Raw genomic sequence first — 20,413 nt, forward strand, 5'->3', positions numbered from 1 at the left:
AATTACATTATTGTTTAGAAGAGTAGTCCTGAACACATACCATTCGGATGGTAATCCTCCAAGAGTCGTGAGTGCCATTTCCCTGTCAGTAATAGCCTCCCCAATAGATAGGAGATCATTCCTGATCTCGGTTATTCTTAAGAAGTATGCTTGCATACTCTCATCTTTACCCCCTTCTTGATTTCCCTCAGCCTATTTCTAAGAAACAAAACTTGATTTGCATCATTAACTTTAAATAAACTCACCAGTCTATCGTAGATTTCCTTGGAGGTGTTTAGGTCAAAGATGTAGACCACCAAGTGCTTGTCGATAGAGTCCCGGATGATCTTCTGTTTTGACTTCTCCGGTTTTCCATTTGTTCCATGCAGCAGCGGATGCATTTGATGGAGGCTCAACAATATTGCCTCTTACATGGTCCAGCACTCCTTGATCTTCTAGGGTTAGATCGATAGACATCTTCCATGCGTGATAGTCAGCTTTCTCACGAATCTTGCCTTCGGCAGAGTGTTGAGGACCCCATAGTTCTTTTAGGATAGCCTTGCCAATCTTCTCTTCGGTGATTGCTCTTGCTCTTGCTCGGGCTTTGTCTTCACCTTAGCTCTGATACCATGTTAAGTTATGGTATGTTCTATGCTTATAAGAGTTTAATTCTTTTCTTGTTATTTCAGATTAGCAATCACATGTACATAAAGTAAAGTGCAGATAGAACATTAAACGATCGACAGAAAACAAGCCAAGACAAGAGACACAAGATGTGGTGGCTAGCCAGGGACAAACCCCACAATGTGTGGGGAAACCCTTTGATCAAATCTTCTTTTATCTTCAATAATTCAACAGAGAGAAATAGTACAATAATTTGATTTATATCAGCAGTAGCAAACCCTAGATCAACAGCATCAACATTAGCGGCTTCATCATCAAACTAGGGCAGACGATATCTCACAAATCGACCGTCGGATTGGCTTGATTCCACCACCAAAAGTTGCGGCTTCATCATCAAACTAGGGCAGACGATATCTCACAAACCGACCGTCAGATTGGCTTGGTTCCACCACCAAAAGTTGCGGCTTCCAGAGGAGGTTCAGATGAACCTACAGCGCAGTTCAGATGAGGAGATCTTCTAGTCCACGCAAGTCAAACTTTACTTCTGCAGTTGCAACTTCAGTTTCGACAGCTTCCGGCTTCAAACTAGGGCAGTTGATATCTTGCAAACTGTCCGTCGGATTGACTTGATTCCACCACCAAAAGATGTGGCTTTCAGAGGAGATCCAGATGGAACTACAACACAGTTTTAAGGAGGAGATCTGATGGTCAACGCTGGTCAAACTTTGGATCTGCAGTTGCAGCTTCATGTTCAACAACTTCTGGCTTCACATGTGTGAGAGAGAGACCCTTTTCAGCGCAGTAGAGAAGAGACTCTTTTTTGCGCAGTAGAGAGATGTGATGAGATGAGTGAGTTCAAATGAAGAAAAGTCCTCCTGTATTTATACACAACGTTGGTGTTTGAATAGACGCGACTGTTGGGCTTTTGAGCCTACATGAGTTGTAGGTCGCCTTGATAATAATTCCATAATCAAAATAAATTCATATCTCCATGAATACTTATCGGAATCGGATGATCTTTATATCAATCCTACACCTCTTGACGAGAGGAATCTAATAAAAGTATTATCAGCCATGAATAAGATGACCCACATGAAGTTTTGCCCTGGTTGCCAATTTTAACAATCTCACCCTTTCGTCGTCTATCCATACCCAATGAAAGAAAGACACATATTGAGCTTTTTTTGTTTATGTCATCAAATTTGGTTTACGTCATCTGTCCATATCTTTCCTTGACACACATTGAATTAGTTCAACATGCACCTTCAAGCTCTACTAGCAGTTTGCAGTGAATGGATTTGTCAATTATGGCACATATGCGATTTTTATAGAGGCAAGTGCACAAACAAACTCATTGTCTTCATTCCCCAAGCCCATTGTTCATAGTTTGTGTTGAGGGTTCCATTGCCCATGTATGAATGATATAGTTTGGTAATAACGTGTTACATCCCATTTAGGAAGTCACGATAAATAGATTGAGAAATAATACAATGCATTACTATTGCAAACAATAATAAATCCAACCAGAGGCGTCACACACGCTACTCAGACACTTCACCTCTCCTTTATATGCTACTACTTGTGGAGAACCGCGTGTTGAGATCTGAAAGGTTTATGGTGTAACATAATGCTATGGTAACATTCTTGGGCGTGAGAGCATCTACTTGGTACCAACACTTGTAGACTAAGAAAACCACACTACGATCCAAGGGATCCTCTTGGTATCCCATTACACATTCGAGAACCTCGTCTGGAATTGCATAGACTATTGATGTCCTCCTCGGTTCCTGCTTTTGTGAATTTACTTGATTGACGCGATGAGAATCCAACTATCGACTGAGATCTTAAAATGGTCGCATCAATTTCTACTTAGGGTAGCTTTAGCGGTAGTTCCTCACTTAACATGATTCGATTTGAGGACCGAATGACGTGGCTTGGGAGCTGACGACACGAGGGATGAAGGCTAGGCCTTTATCCTCCACGTGACAAAGACATTTAATGTCTCAACTAATACTCTATCCAAAGGTTTAAACATATATTGCTTCATTATTCTAAGTATATAGAATTTATATACACATATTTTGTTTAATTTTAAATGAGTATGTGATGTGAGTTTGTAAATGCGATTCAAGTTAGGTTATGGAATGAGAAGGGAAATGGATATCAATGGTGTATTTATTAAATCCTTTAATGATAAATTTTTTTGAAATATTATATTATTTATAAAATGCTATTTTAATTAGACTATAATTAACGATATTGATGAAAAAGGTTTATTCTTTGAAATCTAAATTTTAAGGTTTAGATATATTTAAACCTAATTAAAACTTATTAAACATAAAACCAATATATTACATGGGAAATTAAATAAATTTCAAAAATGCTTACTTAAGTTTGTATTTAAAAAAATATTGATTCATTTAAATAATAAATTTAAATTTAAATTAATAATAATAATAATAATTAGTCCCAAGGGTTAGCTCAATTGGTTGAGTTCTCGTCACTAAAAGTACCTCACTAATGGGAGGTCATGGGGTCTATTCTCCTCGATGCCCTTGGGGTTAGGCTCTAATAATAAGCCAATGGGAAGTGATCCCTTCGTTCGAGTAGATCTGCCCAGATATTTCCTCGAATTTTTTATTATTATTAAATTAATTCATTTATAAATAAAATAATTTAACAAATGATGATGATAATGATTTATGTCTAAAACTAAAATCTATATGGTTTACTATACCTTAAAAGATAAGAAATTAATCAAAATTCTTTAGCATTTTATTTCTATGCTAAAAAAGAAGTAAGAGAAGGTTGGTAGTGTGAGAGATATATTGAAAATTAGAAAGCATGTAAGCATAAGATGGACAATTTAAGAGAATGTGTTTTTCATCTTCAATCCTGTTAAGACCTCACATGATGTTGAATGATTGTTCTTTGTGCTTAATGCTGATAAGTATTATTAGTATATGTATGAGGTATGTGTATATTGAGGGATTTGATCCCTCTTTATGGATCATAGATCTAAAATTAAGATGGAGCTGCATTGCTTCATAATTATATTTCTTATAAAAAAAATCTTTATATTCCATATGAGGAATATATAAGTTAGAGGGATTGCTTAGACAACAAGGCTTGAAGCCATTACAAGACACACTTATTGTAAGTTCAATATAGGAGGATAAACCAGAACTTGAGTATGAAATTGAGTGTAGAACTTATCGGTAAGTGTAATAAGTATTTGTATTATTGTATAAAATTTGAATGGTGAGTTACATCCCCCTCGGATGGTGTGCCTAAATAGGCACTGACTGATCATGAGGGTTTGATTGGTCATGCCTTTGACTTTTATATAATTAATTTTTATTGATGTTAACTAATTAATTAATTAATTATTATATTATTATTATGTTATTTTTTTATGAATTTACTTATTCATAACATTGCCACCCCCTTTAGAGATGCTTTGTCCTCAAAGCATAACAAGAAGGGTTTCCTCTAGTTGAACATGTTGCTATGGAGTGACATCTTTACGTTGATTGGTGAAGTCCTCATGAGTATTTGTACCTTCCTTGAAGCTGGGAGTGTTAACACCATATAATTTATAATGTTGTCCTTGCCAGTTAAACTCCATGAATTGTTCTTCAAGGTTTGTAGTATAGCTTCCTAGTTGTATTAACCATTCTGCACCTAGAACTACATCCATTTCTTTGAGTGGTAGGGCAAATAGATCTGTTTGTAGCTCTAGTTCTTGTATCTGGATTGAAACCTTATGGCATTCTCCTATTTCTTTGAAATTTTGCCCAGTAGCGACAGACATGGTTAGGTCCTTGATTGGGCATATACAAAGATCAAGTTGTTTAGCAAGATCAATGTTTATACAATTGTGAGTACTGCTAGAATCTACAAGTATATTGACATTTTTGCCTCTTATGAGCCCTTTAAGCTTCATGGTTTTAGGGCATAATTTCCTTGTTATGTCTGTTGGTAGAGTAGTAAGCTTAGCGTTTTTTTGTCTTGGAGACTGGTTTCTTTGCCTTTGAAGGTGTGGTGGAATGCATTTTACAGTGACTTCTTGTTTTTGACCCATTGAAGAATTGCCGCCTTCACCCTAATTTTGTTGGACACATGAGATTGCATCTAATGATGGTTCTTTAGAATCTGGATCCTCATTGTGAGTGATAACGATTTCTTCATCACGTTCTTGTACTTCAACTTGCCTCACATTTACTATTTTATAGTAGCGTAAGGACATGTCTTCACATTTTTGTCCTAGCGCCCAATTTTCTCCACACTTGTGACAATTATTTTTCTTTTTTTATCCTTTTCTCTGACTCATTACTTGAAGAGTCTGACTCTTTCTCAACTTCATAAGTATACAATTTCTTGTTAAGGCATTTGTGTCCTGAGGTCCATTTGTCCCCACAATACCTACATTTGTTTGTTTCTTTTTTTCTTGAGTATTGTTGTTGGTCTTCATCTTCCTTGAATGATGACATTCTGAACTTATGTTTTTGCTCAATAATCTTTGCAGCATGTCTAGCTTCTTCGATAGTTTTAGGTTTGTATAATTTCAATTCTGCATGGATATACTCCTTAAGTCCACATTTATACATTTTTAGCAGTTCTTCATCTGTAAATCCTCTGTCTTATAGCTAATACTTCCCATTTGTGGCTGTATTCGCTTACCGAGCCTTTTTGCTTGAGATGAACAGATTTTTTTGTAGATATATCATCTTCTTCTTCGTCATGAAACCTTTTTAGCAAGGCATCCAATTTTTTTTTCTAAAGGAATGAACAAGCTTCACATTTGTTGGACCACCATAGGAACCAATCATATGCCTAAACTTCCAAGTTGTTGGATGTGGTCATGATCTTTTCTCGCTCACCTATTGGCGGGTTTGACTCAAAAATGACCTCCATTTTATTAACCCACACAATAGCACCTCTATGATCTTTACCATTGTATTTTTGGAGCTCCCTCTTAATTCACTGATAGTCTTTTTCTGGAAATTTTGTATAGTACTGACTTCCTTAGAAGTGTATTTGTGGTATTTGTGGAATTTCATGCATTTGCAGAATTTCATGATTTGGAAAATCTTCGCCTTTTGGAGTCTTGGGACTTTGTGTTGGTTCTTGAGTAATTAAGGGATTAAAAACTGGGTTGAATCTTCCCATTAACTGGGCCTGTATGCCTAGTGACATTCTCTCAATGTTATTTACTTTTTTAATATCGTTTACCATTCCTTCTTGAGTCGCAATTAGCCTATTTTGGCCTTCTTTAAATTCTTCCTGCTTATTTTCAACGTTGTCAAGGCGATGTTGTACGGTATCAAGTTTGCTTGTTTTTATTTTTTATTTTTAAATAAAATTAATTAATATTAATTAATTTAATTAAATAATTTAATATTAATAACTATAAGGTATAGTAAATATATATAGTTATATATACTATAATTCAGAACTAATCGAAACGATGTGGTTGATTGTTGACCGGTAAGGGGACACAAAATAAGGGACACCCCTGCGAGTGATAGGATGGCACGCTGGTTGGTTGGGTCAACAAGATGGCGGAATGGTGGAAAACACATAATTGGGTGGCACAGTGAGCGATTGGTCAATGCAGCAGGGACAGGGACGGGTGGACAAGGTTGGCGGCCTGGTAGAGAACCAGCGACAAAACATTGGAAACACTTGTCAATTCTATGGAGTATGCAGGGGGTCGAATCAGTTTGTCAACGGAAGTACCGAGCGGAGGCCCTGGCAGACGTAACGTGACGTCAAAAAGCGATACGTTGAATGGATACATCAGAGACAAAGGGTGTCAGAAATTGTCAGAGGAAAGTACGACACAAGGATAATGGTGGCAGGGACTCAGGTCGACAGCTCGACGAAGCTGGACGCAATGGGAAGAATAGATGGTTTGGACGGGACAAAGAAATAGGGGACAAGTTGGTGAACAGAACATGTCGGGATGCAAAAAGGATGGTGGAAGCTTGGTAGAGATGGACAAAAACACTGACCGAAATGTATGGCAGTGGAGTAATTGAGAACAAGTGGACGAAGCATTTTGCAGAGAAGGTAGTATTGTGGACAAAAGTCGGGTAGGGCTTACAGCGGATGAATGAACATAGTGTGCACCAGATTGGCTCTAATACCATTGTAGGAGGAGAAACCATAACTTGAAAATAAAATTGAGTGTAGAACCTGTAGGTAAGTGTAATAAGTAATTGTATTATTGTATAGAATTTGAATGCTGAGTTACATCCCCTCGGGCGGTGTGCCTAAATAGGCATTGACTGGTCATGAGGGTTTGATTGGTCATGCCTTGGTAGAGATGGACGAAAACACTGACCAAAATGTCTGGCAGTGGAGTAATCGAGAACAGGTGGACAGAGCGTTTAGTAGAGACGGTAGCAGTGTGGACACAAGTCGGGTAGGGCTTGCAACGGGTGAATGAACATAGTGTGCACCAGATTGGCTCCAATACCACTCTAGGAGGAGAAACCATAACTTGAGAATAAAATTGTGTGTAGAACTTGTAGGTAAGTGTAATAAGTAATTGTATTATTGTATAGAATCTGAATGGTGAGTTACATGCCCTCGGACGGTGTGCCTAAATAGGCATTCACTGATCACAAGGGTTTGATTGGTCATGCCTTTTGACCTTTCATTTACATAATCAATTTTATTAATGCTAATTAACTAATTAATTAATTAATTATTATATTATTATTATGTTATTTTTTTATGAATTTATTTATTCATACATTCAACAAGTTACACAGATGTGTGGGGAGGAGAACAATGAGTTGATATGGAAATATTCACTTAAAGAGAACATTAAAGAGGACATTAAAATATTTTATCTCTAACTAATATTAATTTTTTATCCCTTAGTTTATCCCTTTTGCGTTCTGAAATTAATTTTTTTATTAATATATTTTTAAATGTCAAGAGCCAAGTCCATTTTCAATACAAAAGGAATTATACATTGAAATATTTTATTTATAATACACACTAAAATATTTTTTTGTTATTAATTGTTTTCCTACATTCTTTCTATTAGTTCTTTATATATAAAATTGATATTGAAATATTTTATCTATAATCCACATTGAATTATATATTTTGTTATCAATATTTTTAAATATCACATGTTAACTCTATATTGAAAAGTAAAACAAAAAGAATTACATATCTGTGTACTCATGCATTATCAAACCTTTCAACCCAATAAATCATAATTTTCATATTAAAGTAATAATTTGGTAAAAAATTAAAATATTTATTAAAATGACATGAGAAGAAAGGTAAAAAATCATGTTAATTGCTAAAGGTTATAAAATATAATAACAATAAAATATACGGAAGAATATAATAAACTAACTAAAGGGAAGAGAATAAACTAGTTTTGTCCATCTTTTAAGTTATCTATCATGGTGAAGCATGGAGTTGTGTCCATTTTGAAAAGAGAAAATGTCACTGGAAATAGAGAAATTTGTGGATCTCAAGATGACTTACAAGGCCAATTGATGATTTCTTGTCATTGTTGGCTGCGTCATTTTTATTTCTTCACTTTACTTTTTTCTTTTTCTTTTTTAAATAGTTTTTGTATTCTATTTCATCTTTATTTTCAATATAAGAAAAACGATGTACATGATTTAGGGTATGCATGTTACATTATCGTTATTACATTTTTAAAATTATTTTATTATATTGATCTCCTTAAAGTTGATGTTTTAATGTTCAAAAAGAAAATGTCATTTTTATTTAGAGATTACATGGAAATTATACTTCATATTTGCATACTAAAATGATGGATTTGATATTACATAGTAGGTACATTTCACTTCCATCTCATTGAAATTTAGTCCTCAATCCTACCTTTTTTCCTTTGATGTTGCAATTAAATTTTTGATCAAATTGAAATTTTGCTAGTGTGGCACTTAATTTACTAACATTTAGATTTATTTTTCCACGAGGGTAAACCTAAAACTTAACATCGTTTTTCTTTATTTTGGATTTTAAGCAAATCACTTTTAGCCACTAAGTTTAATTTACTTAAAGCTAAGTTGAATAAAAACATGCTAACATGGGTAAAAGTTCCCAATTGATTAATTATTAAACAAAATCACAACAAACATTCAATGACAAAAAAATTATACAAATGTCCATTCATGCTAATGCAGATGCATGTTATAGTATGCGTTTATGTTAAACCATTATAATTCCCTGAGACTATTAGGGAAGAGATGAACAACAACATCATGGAACTAGAGAGGGTTAGGATTGTTAGTTGGTGATCTCCCCTATAATGTCTCAACTTCATGTGACACACGCTTTGGTTATTTGTCACATGCTTTTTACCTATAAATTAGCATTTTCAACAAAAACAAACCAAAACAATGTTATATTTGGCCAAAGTCTTAATTTCCTCTAAAAGGCTTTATGTAAGTTAAAAGCATTCAAAATAACAAGTAATTTAGCCAAACATACCCAATTGAACACAAAATAAGACTTCTGATATATCTCTATAATGTTTTTAAAATCTTCATTTCAGATTTGTGTTTGCACTTAGAACTTGTGGTTCTATTACAAGAAAATTTTGGAAATCCCTTTTGAAATCCATGGGACTATGGTTCTTTGAGGTATATTATGGTATCTACACAAATACTATGCTCTTTTAGGGCCGACATTGGTGGTGTAACAATATTTTACATAAGCATCATGGAATTGGCATTGGTGGTGTGATAATATGTTACTTAGGCATACAATGTCTACAAAAAATTTATTCTTTTCTATAATTTGCATTTTTCATTTCACTAATTTGAATTCAATGCATTTCTCCATCCCATGTAGTATTATAAATTGGTAAGGTAATCGAGAGTGAAGAAAGTGGGTGATAATAATTCCTACCGTGACCACTTGAAACTCTACTAGCATGTGGACATCCATATATTTCTTCTCAAAAACATCCTTTCTTTGAATAAGATTCGTTTCATGCACTGATCTATCTTCATCTCCATGTGACCATGAATGTAATTCTTGTAATAGGGCAAAATTTGGCCCACCCAAGTATAGCCCTTTCACTTAGATAATGTGATCCTTTGGTATATTCAAGGGACAAGAAATTTGGTAAATGTTAATGTGTTAGAATTTGGACTCACCTATCACTTATAAGCTTCACAGTTTTGTGGACATGATAAGATGTATTTAGCCATATTTCTTAGAATTGATGCCACACTATTAATTTTACATAAGTATATTTGTTATTGTCTTTGACAAACCTTATATTGTCCATTGGAAATAGTGACCCATTATCTTAAAAACTACACTTTACTCTCCTTTTACAATATATCCACCATATATTCTCTTCTGTGTCTCCTTCCCTTACTTCGGGGGTATGCTAGTTTAATAATAGTTTTGTTGTAACATTTTAATATGATAGTTTGTCCTATATCGAATTCCTAGAATTGTGTTGATGCTTACCATAGATAGTTGAGCCATATGTAGACTCTTGCTCAACTTTGTGACTTGAGCCTAAGATTTAAGAGAGGTAACCTTGGTCTAACCAAGGGAATTAACTTTAATATGATAGTTTGTCTTTTCTTAAATTCTTAGAATTATTTTGAGGCGTCATGGAAAGTTAAAGAGTATAGACCATATGAAAGCCGCATTGAATTGAGCTAAGTTGAATCAACCTTACTAGGTTATATATATAGTAGCTATAATAACTCATTAAGGGCATAGTAGTAACCAATGATGAGTGGATTATGCAATGATTGGGCAATGATGTTCTTCAATGTTGTGTGTCTGAAGCATTGTTCACCTAGGGGTTGAAAAGAGAAAATATTAGGGTTGTTGTAGTGATACCCTTCCTCCATGGCTTGTTTCCTCCCTTGTCTAATCTAAAGGTGTTGAATCTCGGGATCTAAGGGTATCAAATCTCGGGTAATTAATATAAATATTTAGTGAGCTAGGTGGAGGTTATAAATAATCAAGAGTGAAGCATGAGCACATAAGATGCTACCCATGCCTTAGATGCTATTATTGGACTTGGAGTTGGCTATGGATTTGATCTCGACAATCCGGTGAATCTATTAGTGCTTAAATTGCTTAGTCAACTGATTGTAGTGCTACTGATGTTGCTATTAGTTAAATGGTACTAGATTTATACTATCTAAGGAATCTTAAACTGTAACTCCATAAAGTTAGGAATAAGCTCTTATTATCTGAAACACAACCTACTTCTTACTATTTACAACCTATAGAAATACAACTTGTACTAAGTTAACTTCCACAACAACCCTACACCTAACTCTCTTCCAACACAAACTAGGAACCATTGCTACCCATTGAAATCCACTTTACTCTAGACCACCTTAACCTCAAACAACAAACCACTTCAAAGAAGCCTAGGACCAACTTATACACATTTTAAACCATAGGAATTACACCTAGACTTGGGGTTTTTAACCTTTTCTTAGCCCTAAATCCCCCTTATCACAAATACCCGTTTAACCTCAAACAAGCAAATTAAGAGACTGACATCCACAACTGACAACTATAAATTTTGAAGCAAAATCCTATAAATTTAAGAGTAGAAATATTCTTAACCCATTTAAAGAATTGTTTACTCTTAAAATTAACCCTTGTTTACCTGTTTATAATCAAAATAGAAACTTAAATCTTTACTTGACAAATCACAACCTAACAACAAAACTAAGCCTGCAGAAGTAATTTAAGCTATAAATATATACTAATTATATATAATGACATCAAATTATCTAGGAATAGTCTATATATTGATGTTGAAAGCTTCTTATGGAATACTATGTAGTATCGCTGAGGTGTTTGACGTTTCAGGTGAATACTTCACCCATCTTCAGGGACATTAATTGTAATAATTTAATATAAATAATTAACTCTTATCTTTATTATCTTTCTGTCTTGACCAGTGTTAAGAAGAAGATGAACACTGCGAAGATAAGAACTAATTCTCATGAGCTTCAAAGTGAAACCGGGCGTTGGTCCATTCCCAAAACACCTTGGGATGAAAGAATCTGTCACCTTTGCGATACTAAGAGGGTTGAAGATGAAAAGCGCTTTCTCTTGGATTGCCCGACTCTTACTCACATTCATTCCCGTTTCCAAAACATTTGGCACACTACCAACCTTCTTGACTTATTAATTCAACAAAACTATAGTGATTTAGGAACACTTCTTCCCCTTCTTTTTTATCATAAAAATACAATATTAAAGATTCCCAATTAATATCTCACTTTCTTAACCTCAGATAGATCACATTAGTCATAGTGGATGTTGGTCATCTTCATCATTATTTTACTTTTGACCAACATCTATTATTTAATTTAGTATAAGTAATTAACAATTATCTTTGCTAGTATTATTCTCAATTTAACCAAATCCTATTATTATATTATTTAGTCAATTTGACCAAAATTACATAAAAAAATATTAATTTATTGTCACTTTGACTAAATCTTTTAATTTAATTATTTGTTAAATTTAGTAATTTTTTTCTTATAATTAATATTATTTATTCTAATTTGATCTTCATCTCTAATATTAACTAGGTTAGATCCATCTTAACTCCAAATCTACCAAGCGCCGAGAGGGATCAAATCTCTTTTCACTCAAAAAAAGGTTTGCAAATTGTCAAACTCTAACTTATTCATGTGAAAAGGAATACTAGAAATAAACTACAACAATAAACATGGACAATTAACTTGAAAAAATGTATCCATCATCAATGACAAGGCCTAAGATTACACCTGGTGGATGAGCTTTTTGAAGTGATGGGCCCCAATGCCCCTCCTCAAGATGGGTTTTTGGCTTCCTTGATGTGTGAACAAGCCCTTCCTTGGTTGAGTGAACAAGTAACATGAAAATGAAAGGTACAATCAAGAGGAAGAGGTCGTCAAGATCTCTGGTGTGATTTCACCAACATGTACATTCTATGAATGGATGGATGTAATTAGAGAGGCCAACTGATCCCCAAGTTTGTCTCCTCACTTCACCATGTGAAAAGATGCTCTAGTGGTCCACTTTATAGTAGGTTTTTGAAGAATGAAGTAATATAACAACATCTATATGTAGAGTTGTCTTCCCTTTGAGTAGGGTGTCATTGTTTTTGTTGTTGTTGTTAGTGGAACCTTATCCAAGTCCCCTTCCATTATCCTAAAAATTGAGAGTATATAGAGCTTCAGTCTTGTTTGTTTATTAATCAACTTCTTGTGGTCCTTGAGCATGTTAAACTCATCCGTTGTCATTGCTTGTCTATTTTATAACTTGTTTGTCACTTTACAAGACATTGAATTTCTTGCAACAAGTATTGAGCCTCTAGTTAACTTTCTAACAACTATGATCAAATGACATTGTAGGGTGACTTTCTGTTGTAAATAATTTTCTTTTTAGATTCCTAGGCGTGCTAATATAGATTGGGATTGTAAAACAAAGAAAAAAAAGAAAAAAAGCAAGTTGGTTCTTTCTATTCCAAAAAAGAAGGTTCTTATTCTGTTTGATGTCGATTTAATCTCGTGTTATTGATTCACATGTACAAGTCTTTGTCTGAAGCAAATTATTAATAGTCTTTGTCTTTGTATGTTTGGATAATAAATCGAACAAAATAAATATGCTCCTCTTTTAGAATAATTGTTTTGTCTTCTACCTCATTTCTCTCTCGAAGTAACTACACCAGAGCAAGCCTTAATGCAAACTTTATTCCCTTGTCTTTTTTGAAACAGTTCTGGAGATATTATCATGCGTTTGCTTTCTTTTTCGCAGATAGTTTGAACGATGCTATACACATTTTCGAAGGTCATGAATTATTAATAGTCTTTGTCTTTGTATGTTTGGATAATACATCTAACAAAATAAATATGCTCCTCTTTTAGAATAATTGTTTTGTCTTCTACCTCATTGCTCTCTCGAAGTAACTACACCAGGGCAAGCCTTAATGCAAACTATATTCCCTTGTCTTTTTTGAAACAGTCTTGGAGATATTATCATGCGTTTGTTTTCTTTTTGGCAGGTAGTTTGGACGATGCTATACACACTTTTGAAGGTCATGAAGGTAGAATTTTTTTATCGAGTTGATTTTTCGTAGGTTAGATGATTTTCTCTTGGCCATCTTGTTAGAAAAAAATAAAATAGTTTTCTATTTTGTTAACTAATTGCTAAAGCCTAGTGTCGAAGGGGTTAATTTAAGATGGATAATTCCACTTTCTGCCATTAGTCCAAAGATATTGGAGGATTAAAACATAGATGTAATATTAGAGTTAGCTTATTATGATGGTCATATATTAATGTAGCCTTATGGCTTAGTGGAGTATGTTCTTTAGTTTAATAAAGTGGCTTATGTTAATAAAGTCACATGTATTATTAAAGTCAGATCAAGTTTTCTCTTAAATAAGTAAGGAGGCTGTACATGATTTATGTACAAAACATTGCATCCCTCACCTTGTATATTGACATTCTATTTATTGAATAATCATCAAGTACAATTTCTCATATTTTATCTTTCCTCTTTGCTAGTATCCTACTGTTGTGTATGTGCATAATCTAATATATTATTAAAAATGAAAATAAGCATTGACATCGGACATGGTGAAGAGATGAGAGACCAAGAGACTGTTGTAGCACATTAAAAGAATGAATGAGCTGAAAACAAAGTTGGACATGTTGGAGCAGTTTTGAAGGGAGGAGATGACAAACCATTCAAACTTGAAAGTTGAAAGAAGTTGTTGGAGATTGTAACTAGTTTTGGTCTTCATAATTGTCATTGTACTTATGTATTTTAATTTAAAAACAAAAAAAATGATTATTATTATTCTTATTGTCAAATCATGTTCTTTAAGATTAGAAAGTCAAAAAAGAGAAAAGAAAATGTACTTGAATCATGTCCCATTTAGACATTTGTAAAATTTGAAATTTGTGTCATTTATCCAATCTGCCAAGTCAGTCCTCCAAGAAGACATGTTGGTCTGCTCAAAGAAGACATGTCGGTCTGCTCAAAGAACGCGTCTCTTCGCATAGCCAAACAACTATATATTGGCAACTTTACTTCACCATTGGACATACGTTCGATCATTTGTTTAGAGAAGTAATATGCGAATTTCTTGAGGCGAAAACAGTTCTGAGACACCTGATTTTCTGAGGCTTGAGAGCGAGTTTCAAAGTCACATGTTGATGCGAAGTTCTTGTGGCATACTCTGTCTTCGTGATGTGTGTGAAAATTCCTACATCTAACAATCTCAGGAATCCTACTGCAACCAGCTGAATCTACTTCACCTAGATGGTAAATTACATTACAAACTTATTTCAATTTTCTTCTTGAAATATTGAAGCAAATTACTAAAGCAGCCTACACCAAATTAAATATGATTCTGAAACATAGAAACTGAGAAGGGAAATACAAACACATAGGACACCGTTATTTTTGGACAAAAGTCCTTGAAAAAACCCAATGCGGGAAAAACGGTGCAGCAACTCTGAGGGTTTATTAATATTAAGCAGTAGCAAATTCTGAATACATCTCCAAACACCACACAGAGTTATTCAGTTATTGCGAGAAATACTGGCAGAAAGAATTGTGAGGTTACCTCACACTATCACTAGAAATCTTGGCTGATCCAGCCACAGACTGATTGCCCCTGACTTTTCTGGCTGTCTTTGCGCTGCCTCTGAGCAGTATTTGCGTCAGCCTAATGTCAAGCTCTGTGGGGACTGTGTCACTCCTCTGGCTGGTCGATTTGCTGCCGAGGAGATTTGATTTCTGCCTCCCGGTCTCACACCTCGGCTCCCGAATTTTGAAACTCGAATTCCCTCTGCAAATTTCAGGCTCATTGGCTTCTGCGCTGCCTCTGCGTCAGCCCCTCTGGCTTAGCGCTGCCACTACTAGATTACCCTCTGCCTCTCTCTGTTGACGATTCTTTGGTTGAGAAAATCACTCTCTCTTCGGAAGCTACTATCCCTGCCCCTCCGCTGCAAGAAATCTCTTCAATCTATTTTCCTCCTGAGAACTTCTCATTTTAGAAAATCGATTTCTTGATCTCTCTTGGTGTATTTTCCAAATGACCCTCAAGCCCCTTCTTATATCTTCTTGTTGGACAACCAACGACCTAGATTAACTTCTAATCAAAGGCTCAGATTGTTTTGACTTGATCTCTGTCTTTTTCTAGAAGTTACACCCACAATTAGATTAATACCCATTAATATTTTAATTTTTCTAAGTTTAGACTTAGGAACTCCATTAAAAATATTAATTATTTTAATAAAATTGTCCGTGGGTGGAATTTCCCAAAACAGCTTCCGGGTTCTTTGGAATGCATGTGCCCAAGCCTCCCTGCAAAATTTGAGGCCTAAAGCACATCCGATGCTACCCCAAATCAACACTCCCTCTTAGCGAGGAATGTGTTCTAGCAATATACTGCTGCTGCATATTGCTCTGACTCTGAAGCATTGTATTTTACACTGCTGATGTCTGACATGCTGTCCACCAACTATTGCGCTGCTGCTGTAACTGTACTGCTGCCTTTGACATTGCCACTGCCAATGCTACATCTGTACTACAACTCCCTCTCAAATGCTGCATTTGCTATGCTGCTAGCATTGCCACTGCTAACACTACATCCGTACTGCAACTCAGTTGCTGAGAGAAGCAACTGAAAAACATCCAAAATTACTGAACTAACTGTGTTCAGTATGATACTACGTGAATGTTGGAACTGACTGCTGCTAGTCTCTGCGCTGACCCTTTGAATCTATTGCGCTGCTGCTGACTTTTGCGCTGTCCCATTTGCACTACTGTCAACTCTGCTCTGCGCTGCTCAGAATTTGGCGCTCTAGACACTGCAACTGTCTCCCTGACACTACTCGGCACCATTCGACACTAGTTCATCCTGTTACTGTAAAACTCGGCTCCCGTAGCAAGGTATTGATCCAAGAGGTGGACTCCTCAAGGATCCTGCTCATCTGTAGCTCTTTCGAACTACAGCTCCAAATCAGCCCACCTCCCTCTTGGAGGTATCTCCGCTGTCATGGTGAACTCCTCGTCAATCTTCGCAGCTGTAACGTTAGGTTCGTGCTTCTCATCCTTGTCCTTTTTCTTCAAGGGACATTGGGATGCATAGTGGCCCATCTCGCCACATCTGAAACACTTCACCTTGGAGACGTCCTTCTTTTGTCTCTGTTGCCCCTGCTGTCCCTTCGATGCAAAGGCTGCATTCTCCTCCTCCTCCTTGGGCTTTGACCCACTTTGCTGCTGGTTCCGTCAAGTTTGACCTTGACCTGGTCTCTACTCAGCTCCTCTTGTTTTAGAGTTGCCCACATCTCATCCCAATTAGGCAACGTTGCTTTGCCCAAGATACTCTGGACAAAGACTTGCCACTCATCTAAGACAAAATTGAGGGCCAATTTCACTAACTCTAAATCCTGAGGTGTATGCCCTGCAACCGACAACTCATCACGGGTCTTCTTCAGCTTCGTGAGGAATGGATCCACATGTTCTCTCTTCTGCATTTAAGCAGATCTCAACTTTTGCTCTAAGTACATCTTCCGCTGCTCGAAAGATCCTTGATACAACGTGGACAAGGCATCCCACATCTCCTTAGCAGTTGCTTTGCTAGCAACGTGGCACACCACGTGATCCTTGACTACATCCAGGATCATCCTCTTGGCCTTTGCCATCTCAGCCTTGTACTTTTTCAGCGGATCTACATCCGCAGGTTCAACCACCACATTGTCGACGTATGTCTTGAGGGCATGCTCATCTAGATGGAAAGACATTCTAGCCTTTCAGATTACGTAGTTAGATGCTCCGTCTAAGCTGTCCTGATCCCTCAAGCCACTGGTTGCCATATCCTTCGAAAACTCTCGAACAACTCCCTCTTTCTCCCTACTGCATAGCGTCTAGGTTGGCTTACGTACTCCCTGATGGAGCTGGTAAGTCTGCTGCTCCTCTGCTGCCCAACAAATGAGAAAAACTGATTTCCACGGCAAGAAACCACTAAGGAAGTATTCCTTCGCTATGCGATCTGATTCCTTCTTCTGACGACTTTTCTGCCCAGCACTCATCTTGCAGAAAACTACATCCCTCTAGCTCTGCGCCGAGGCTCTGTGAGGCTCCCTCTGCCTTGGCAAATTCTCGATCCGACAGTCTTACCTCTCTGTCGACTAACTCAGAGAGAGACAACTTCAAAAATATGGCCCTCTTGGCTAGAATTGCGCAATCCCTCGGGGATTCGAATTGCTGCTTGCTGCAACAAGTTGGCCCTTGCTCCAGTGCTAGATATGCTCTCCTTGTTTCACATCAAAAGCTCTGATACCATGTGAAAATTCCTAGATCTAACAATCTCAGGAATCCTACTGCAACGAGCTAAATCTACTTCACCTAGATGGTAAATTACATTACAAACTTTTTTCAAATTTCTTCTTGAATTATTGAAGCAGCCTACGCCAAATTAAATATGATTCTGAAACATAGAAACTGAGCAAGGCAATACAAGCACATAGGGCACCGTTATTTTTTGACAAAAGTCTCTGGAAAAATCTAATGAGGGAAAACCAATGCAATAGCTCTGAGGGTTTATTATTATTAAGCAGTAGCAAATTCTGAATACCTCACAGGGTTATTTAGTTACAGAGAGAAATATTGGCAGAAAGAATTGCGAGGTTACCTCACACTACCATTGGAAATCCTGGCTGATCTAGCCCCAGATTGATTGCCCCCGGCTTTTCTGGCTGCCTCTGTGCTGTATTTGCATCAGCCCAACGTCAAGCTCTGTGGGGATTACGTTACTCCTCTGGCTCATCGATTTGCTTCCTAGGAGATTTGATTTCTGCCTCCTGGTTTCACACCCCGGTTTCTGGCTTCTAAAACTCGAATTCCCTCTGCAAATTTCAGACTCACTGGCCTCTGTGCTGCCTCTGTGTCAGGCCCTCTGCCTCAGCGCTGCCACTGCTGGATTACCCTCTACCTCTCTCTGTTGATGATTCTCCGGCTGAGAAAATCACTCTGTCTCTGGAAGCTATCCCGCCCCTCTGCTGTAAGAAATCTCCTCAATCAAATTTTCCTCCTGAGAACTTCTCACTTCAGAAAATCGATTTCTTGATCTCTCTTGGTGTATTTTCCAAATGTCCCTCAAGCCCCTTCTTATATCTTCTTGTTGGACAACCAACGACCTAGAGTAACTCCTAATCAAAGGCTCAGATCTTTTTGACTTGATCTCCGTCTTTTTCTAAAAGTTACACCCACAATTAGATAAATACCCATTAATATTTTATTTTCCCAAGTTTAGACTTAGGAACTCCATTAAAAATATTAATTATTTTAATAAAATCGTCTCTGGGTGGAATTTCCCAAAACGGTTTTTGGGTTCTTTGGAATGCATTTGCCCAAGCCTCCCTGCCAAATTTGAGGCCTAAAGCGCATCCTATGCTACCCCAAATCAACACTCCCTCTTAACGAGGAATGTGCTCTGGCAATATACTGCTGCAGCATACTGTTTTGACTCTGAAGCATCCTCTTTTGCTCTGCTGATGTCTAACATGATGTCCACCAACCACTGCGCTGCTGCTGTAACTGTACTGCAACCTTTGACACTGTCACTGGCAATGCTACATCTGTACTACAACTCCCTCTCAAATGCTGCATTTGCTATGTTGCTAGCACTGCCACTGCTAACACCGCATCTGTACTGCAACTCAGTTGCTAAGAGAAGCAACTGAAAAACATCCAAAATTACTGAACTAATTGTGTTCAGTATGATACTACATGAATGCTGGAATTGACTGCTGCTAGTCTCAGCGTTGATCCTCTCAATCTACTGCGCTGCTGCTGACTTCTGCTCTGTGCCATCGACACTGCTGTCAACTTTGCTCTGTGCTGCTCAGACTCTGGCGCTCCTAGCCACTACAACTATCTCCCCGACACTACTCGGCACCATCTGATGCTAGTTCATCCTGCTACTACAAAACTCGGCTCCTGTAGCAAGGTATTGATCCAAGAGGTGGACTCCTCAAGGATCCTGCCCATTTGTAGCTCTTTCGATCTACAACTCCAAATCAGCCCACCTCCCTCCTGGAGGTATCTCGGTTGTCATGGCGAACTCCTGCTTGTCGATCTTCGCAGCTGCAAACTTAGGATCATGCTTCTCATCCTTGTCCTTTTTTTTCAAGGGACACTGGGATGCATTGTGGCCCGTCTCGCCACATCTGAAACAACCCATGAATTAGCCCTTAACCAGCCCTTCAAACCACACGTAGTCACCTACAGGACTGCGGCCCAATCACAAAAGGTTCCACGCTGTCTCAGACCTCCTCCACGCTGTCCTATGCTCCTTTGCTGCGACTTCTAGCTCCACCGAAAATTTCAGAGGCTCCCTTGGTGTATTGTACTCACAAATGGATGCCTTTATCACCCTCATATCACCTTCTATATATACCATAAAGAAGGGCTCCAAAACGTCACATTTGAAGTGACACTTCTTTTGGATTGTATTTACATCAAGTCGACCTACTTGACAACCAAATTAATTTTTCAACTTCAAAAATTAATCTCTCTAACGACAACTCGGATTTGGATGATTTTCATTGCGTTGGAAGTCTTTCCAAACACTATCATCCTCATCCATCACATGTTGTAAAATCATCAATGTTTTGTCCCAAATCTTGATGGGTGCCAAAACCCCATACTTGGGGTCCCAAGCCCACACGCTGCCCTTGTGGCGCTTTGTCTTCCAAACCCTAAACCCTCGGGCTTGGAGTACCTCCCAAGCTACACAAATCAACA

The 20,413-nt window shown here is 37.1% G+C and overlaps 1 protein-coding gene across 1 annotated transcript in view; it reads left to right on the forward strand.

Annotated features, from left to right (window-relative positions):
* LOC149203909 (uncharacterized) overlaps positions 1-20,413 on the forward strand; it is a 230,576-nt gene that overhangs the window by 22,874 nt on the left and 187,289 nt on the right. Inside the window, exon 4 of the mRNA XM_089403604.1 lies at positions 13,655-13,696. Within this exon, the coding sequence (XP_089259730.1) occupies positions 13,655-13,696 (42 nt within the window). The remainder of the gene's footprint in view (positions 1-13,654; positions 13,697-20,413) is intronic.

The sequence above is a fragment of the Pinus tabuliformis genome, chromosome 2_1 (assembly GCF_031772625.1).
Source record: "Pinus tabuliformis cultivar Carrire ecotype Pingquan chromosome 2_1, CPIR1, whole genome shotgun sequence".
Classification (NCBI taxonomy): domain Eukaryota; kingdom Viridiplantae; phylum Streptophyta; class Pinopsida; order Pinales; family Pinaceae; genus Pinus; species Pinus tabuliformis.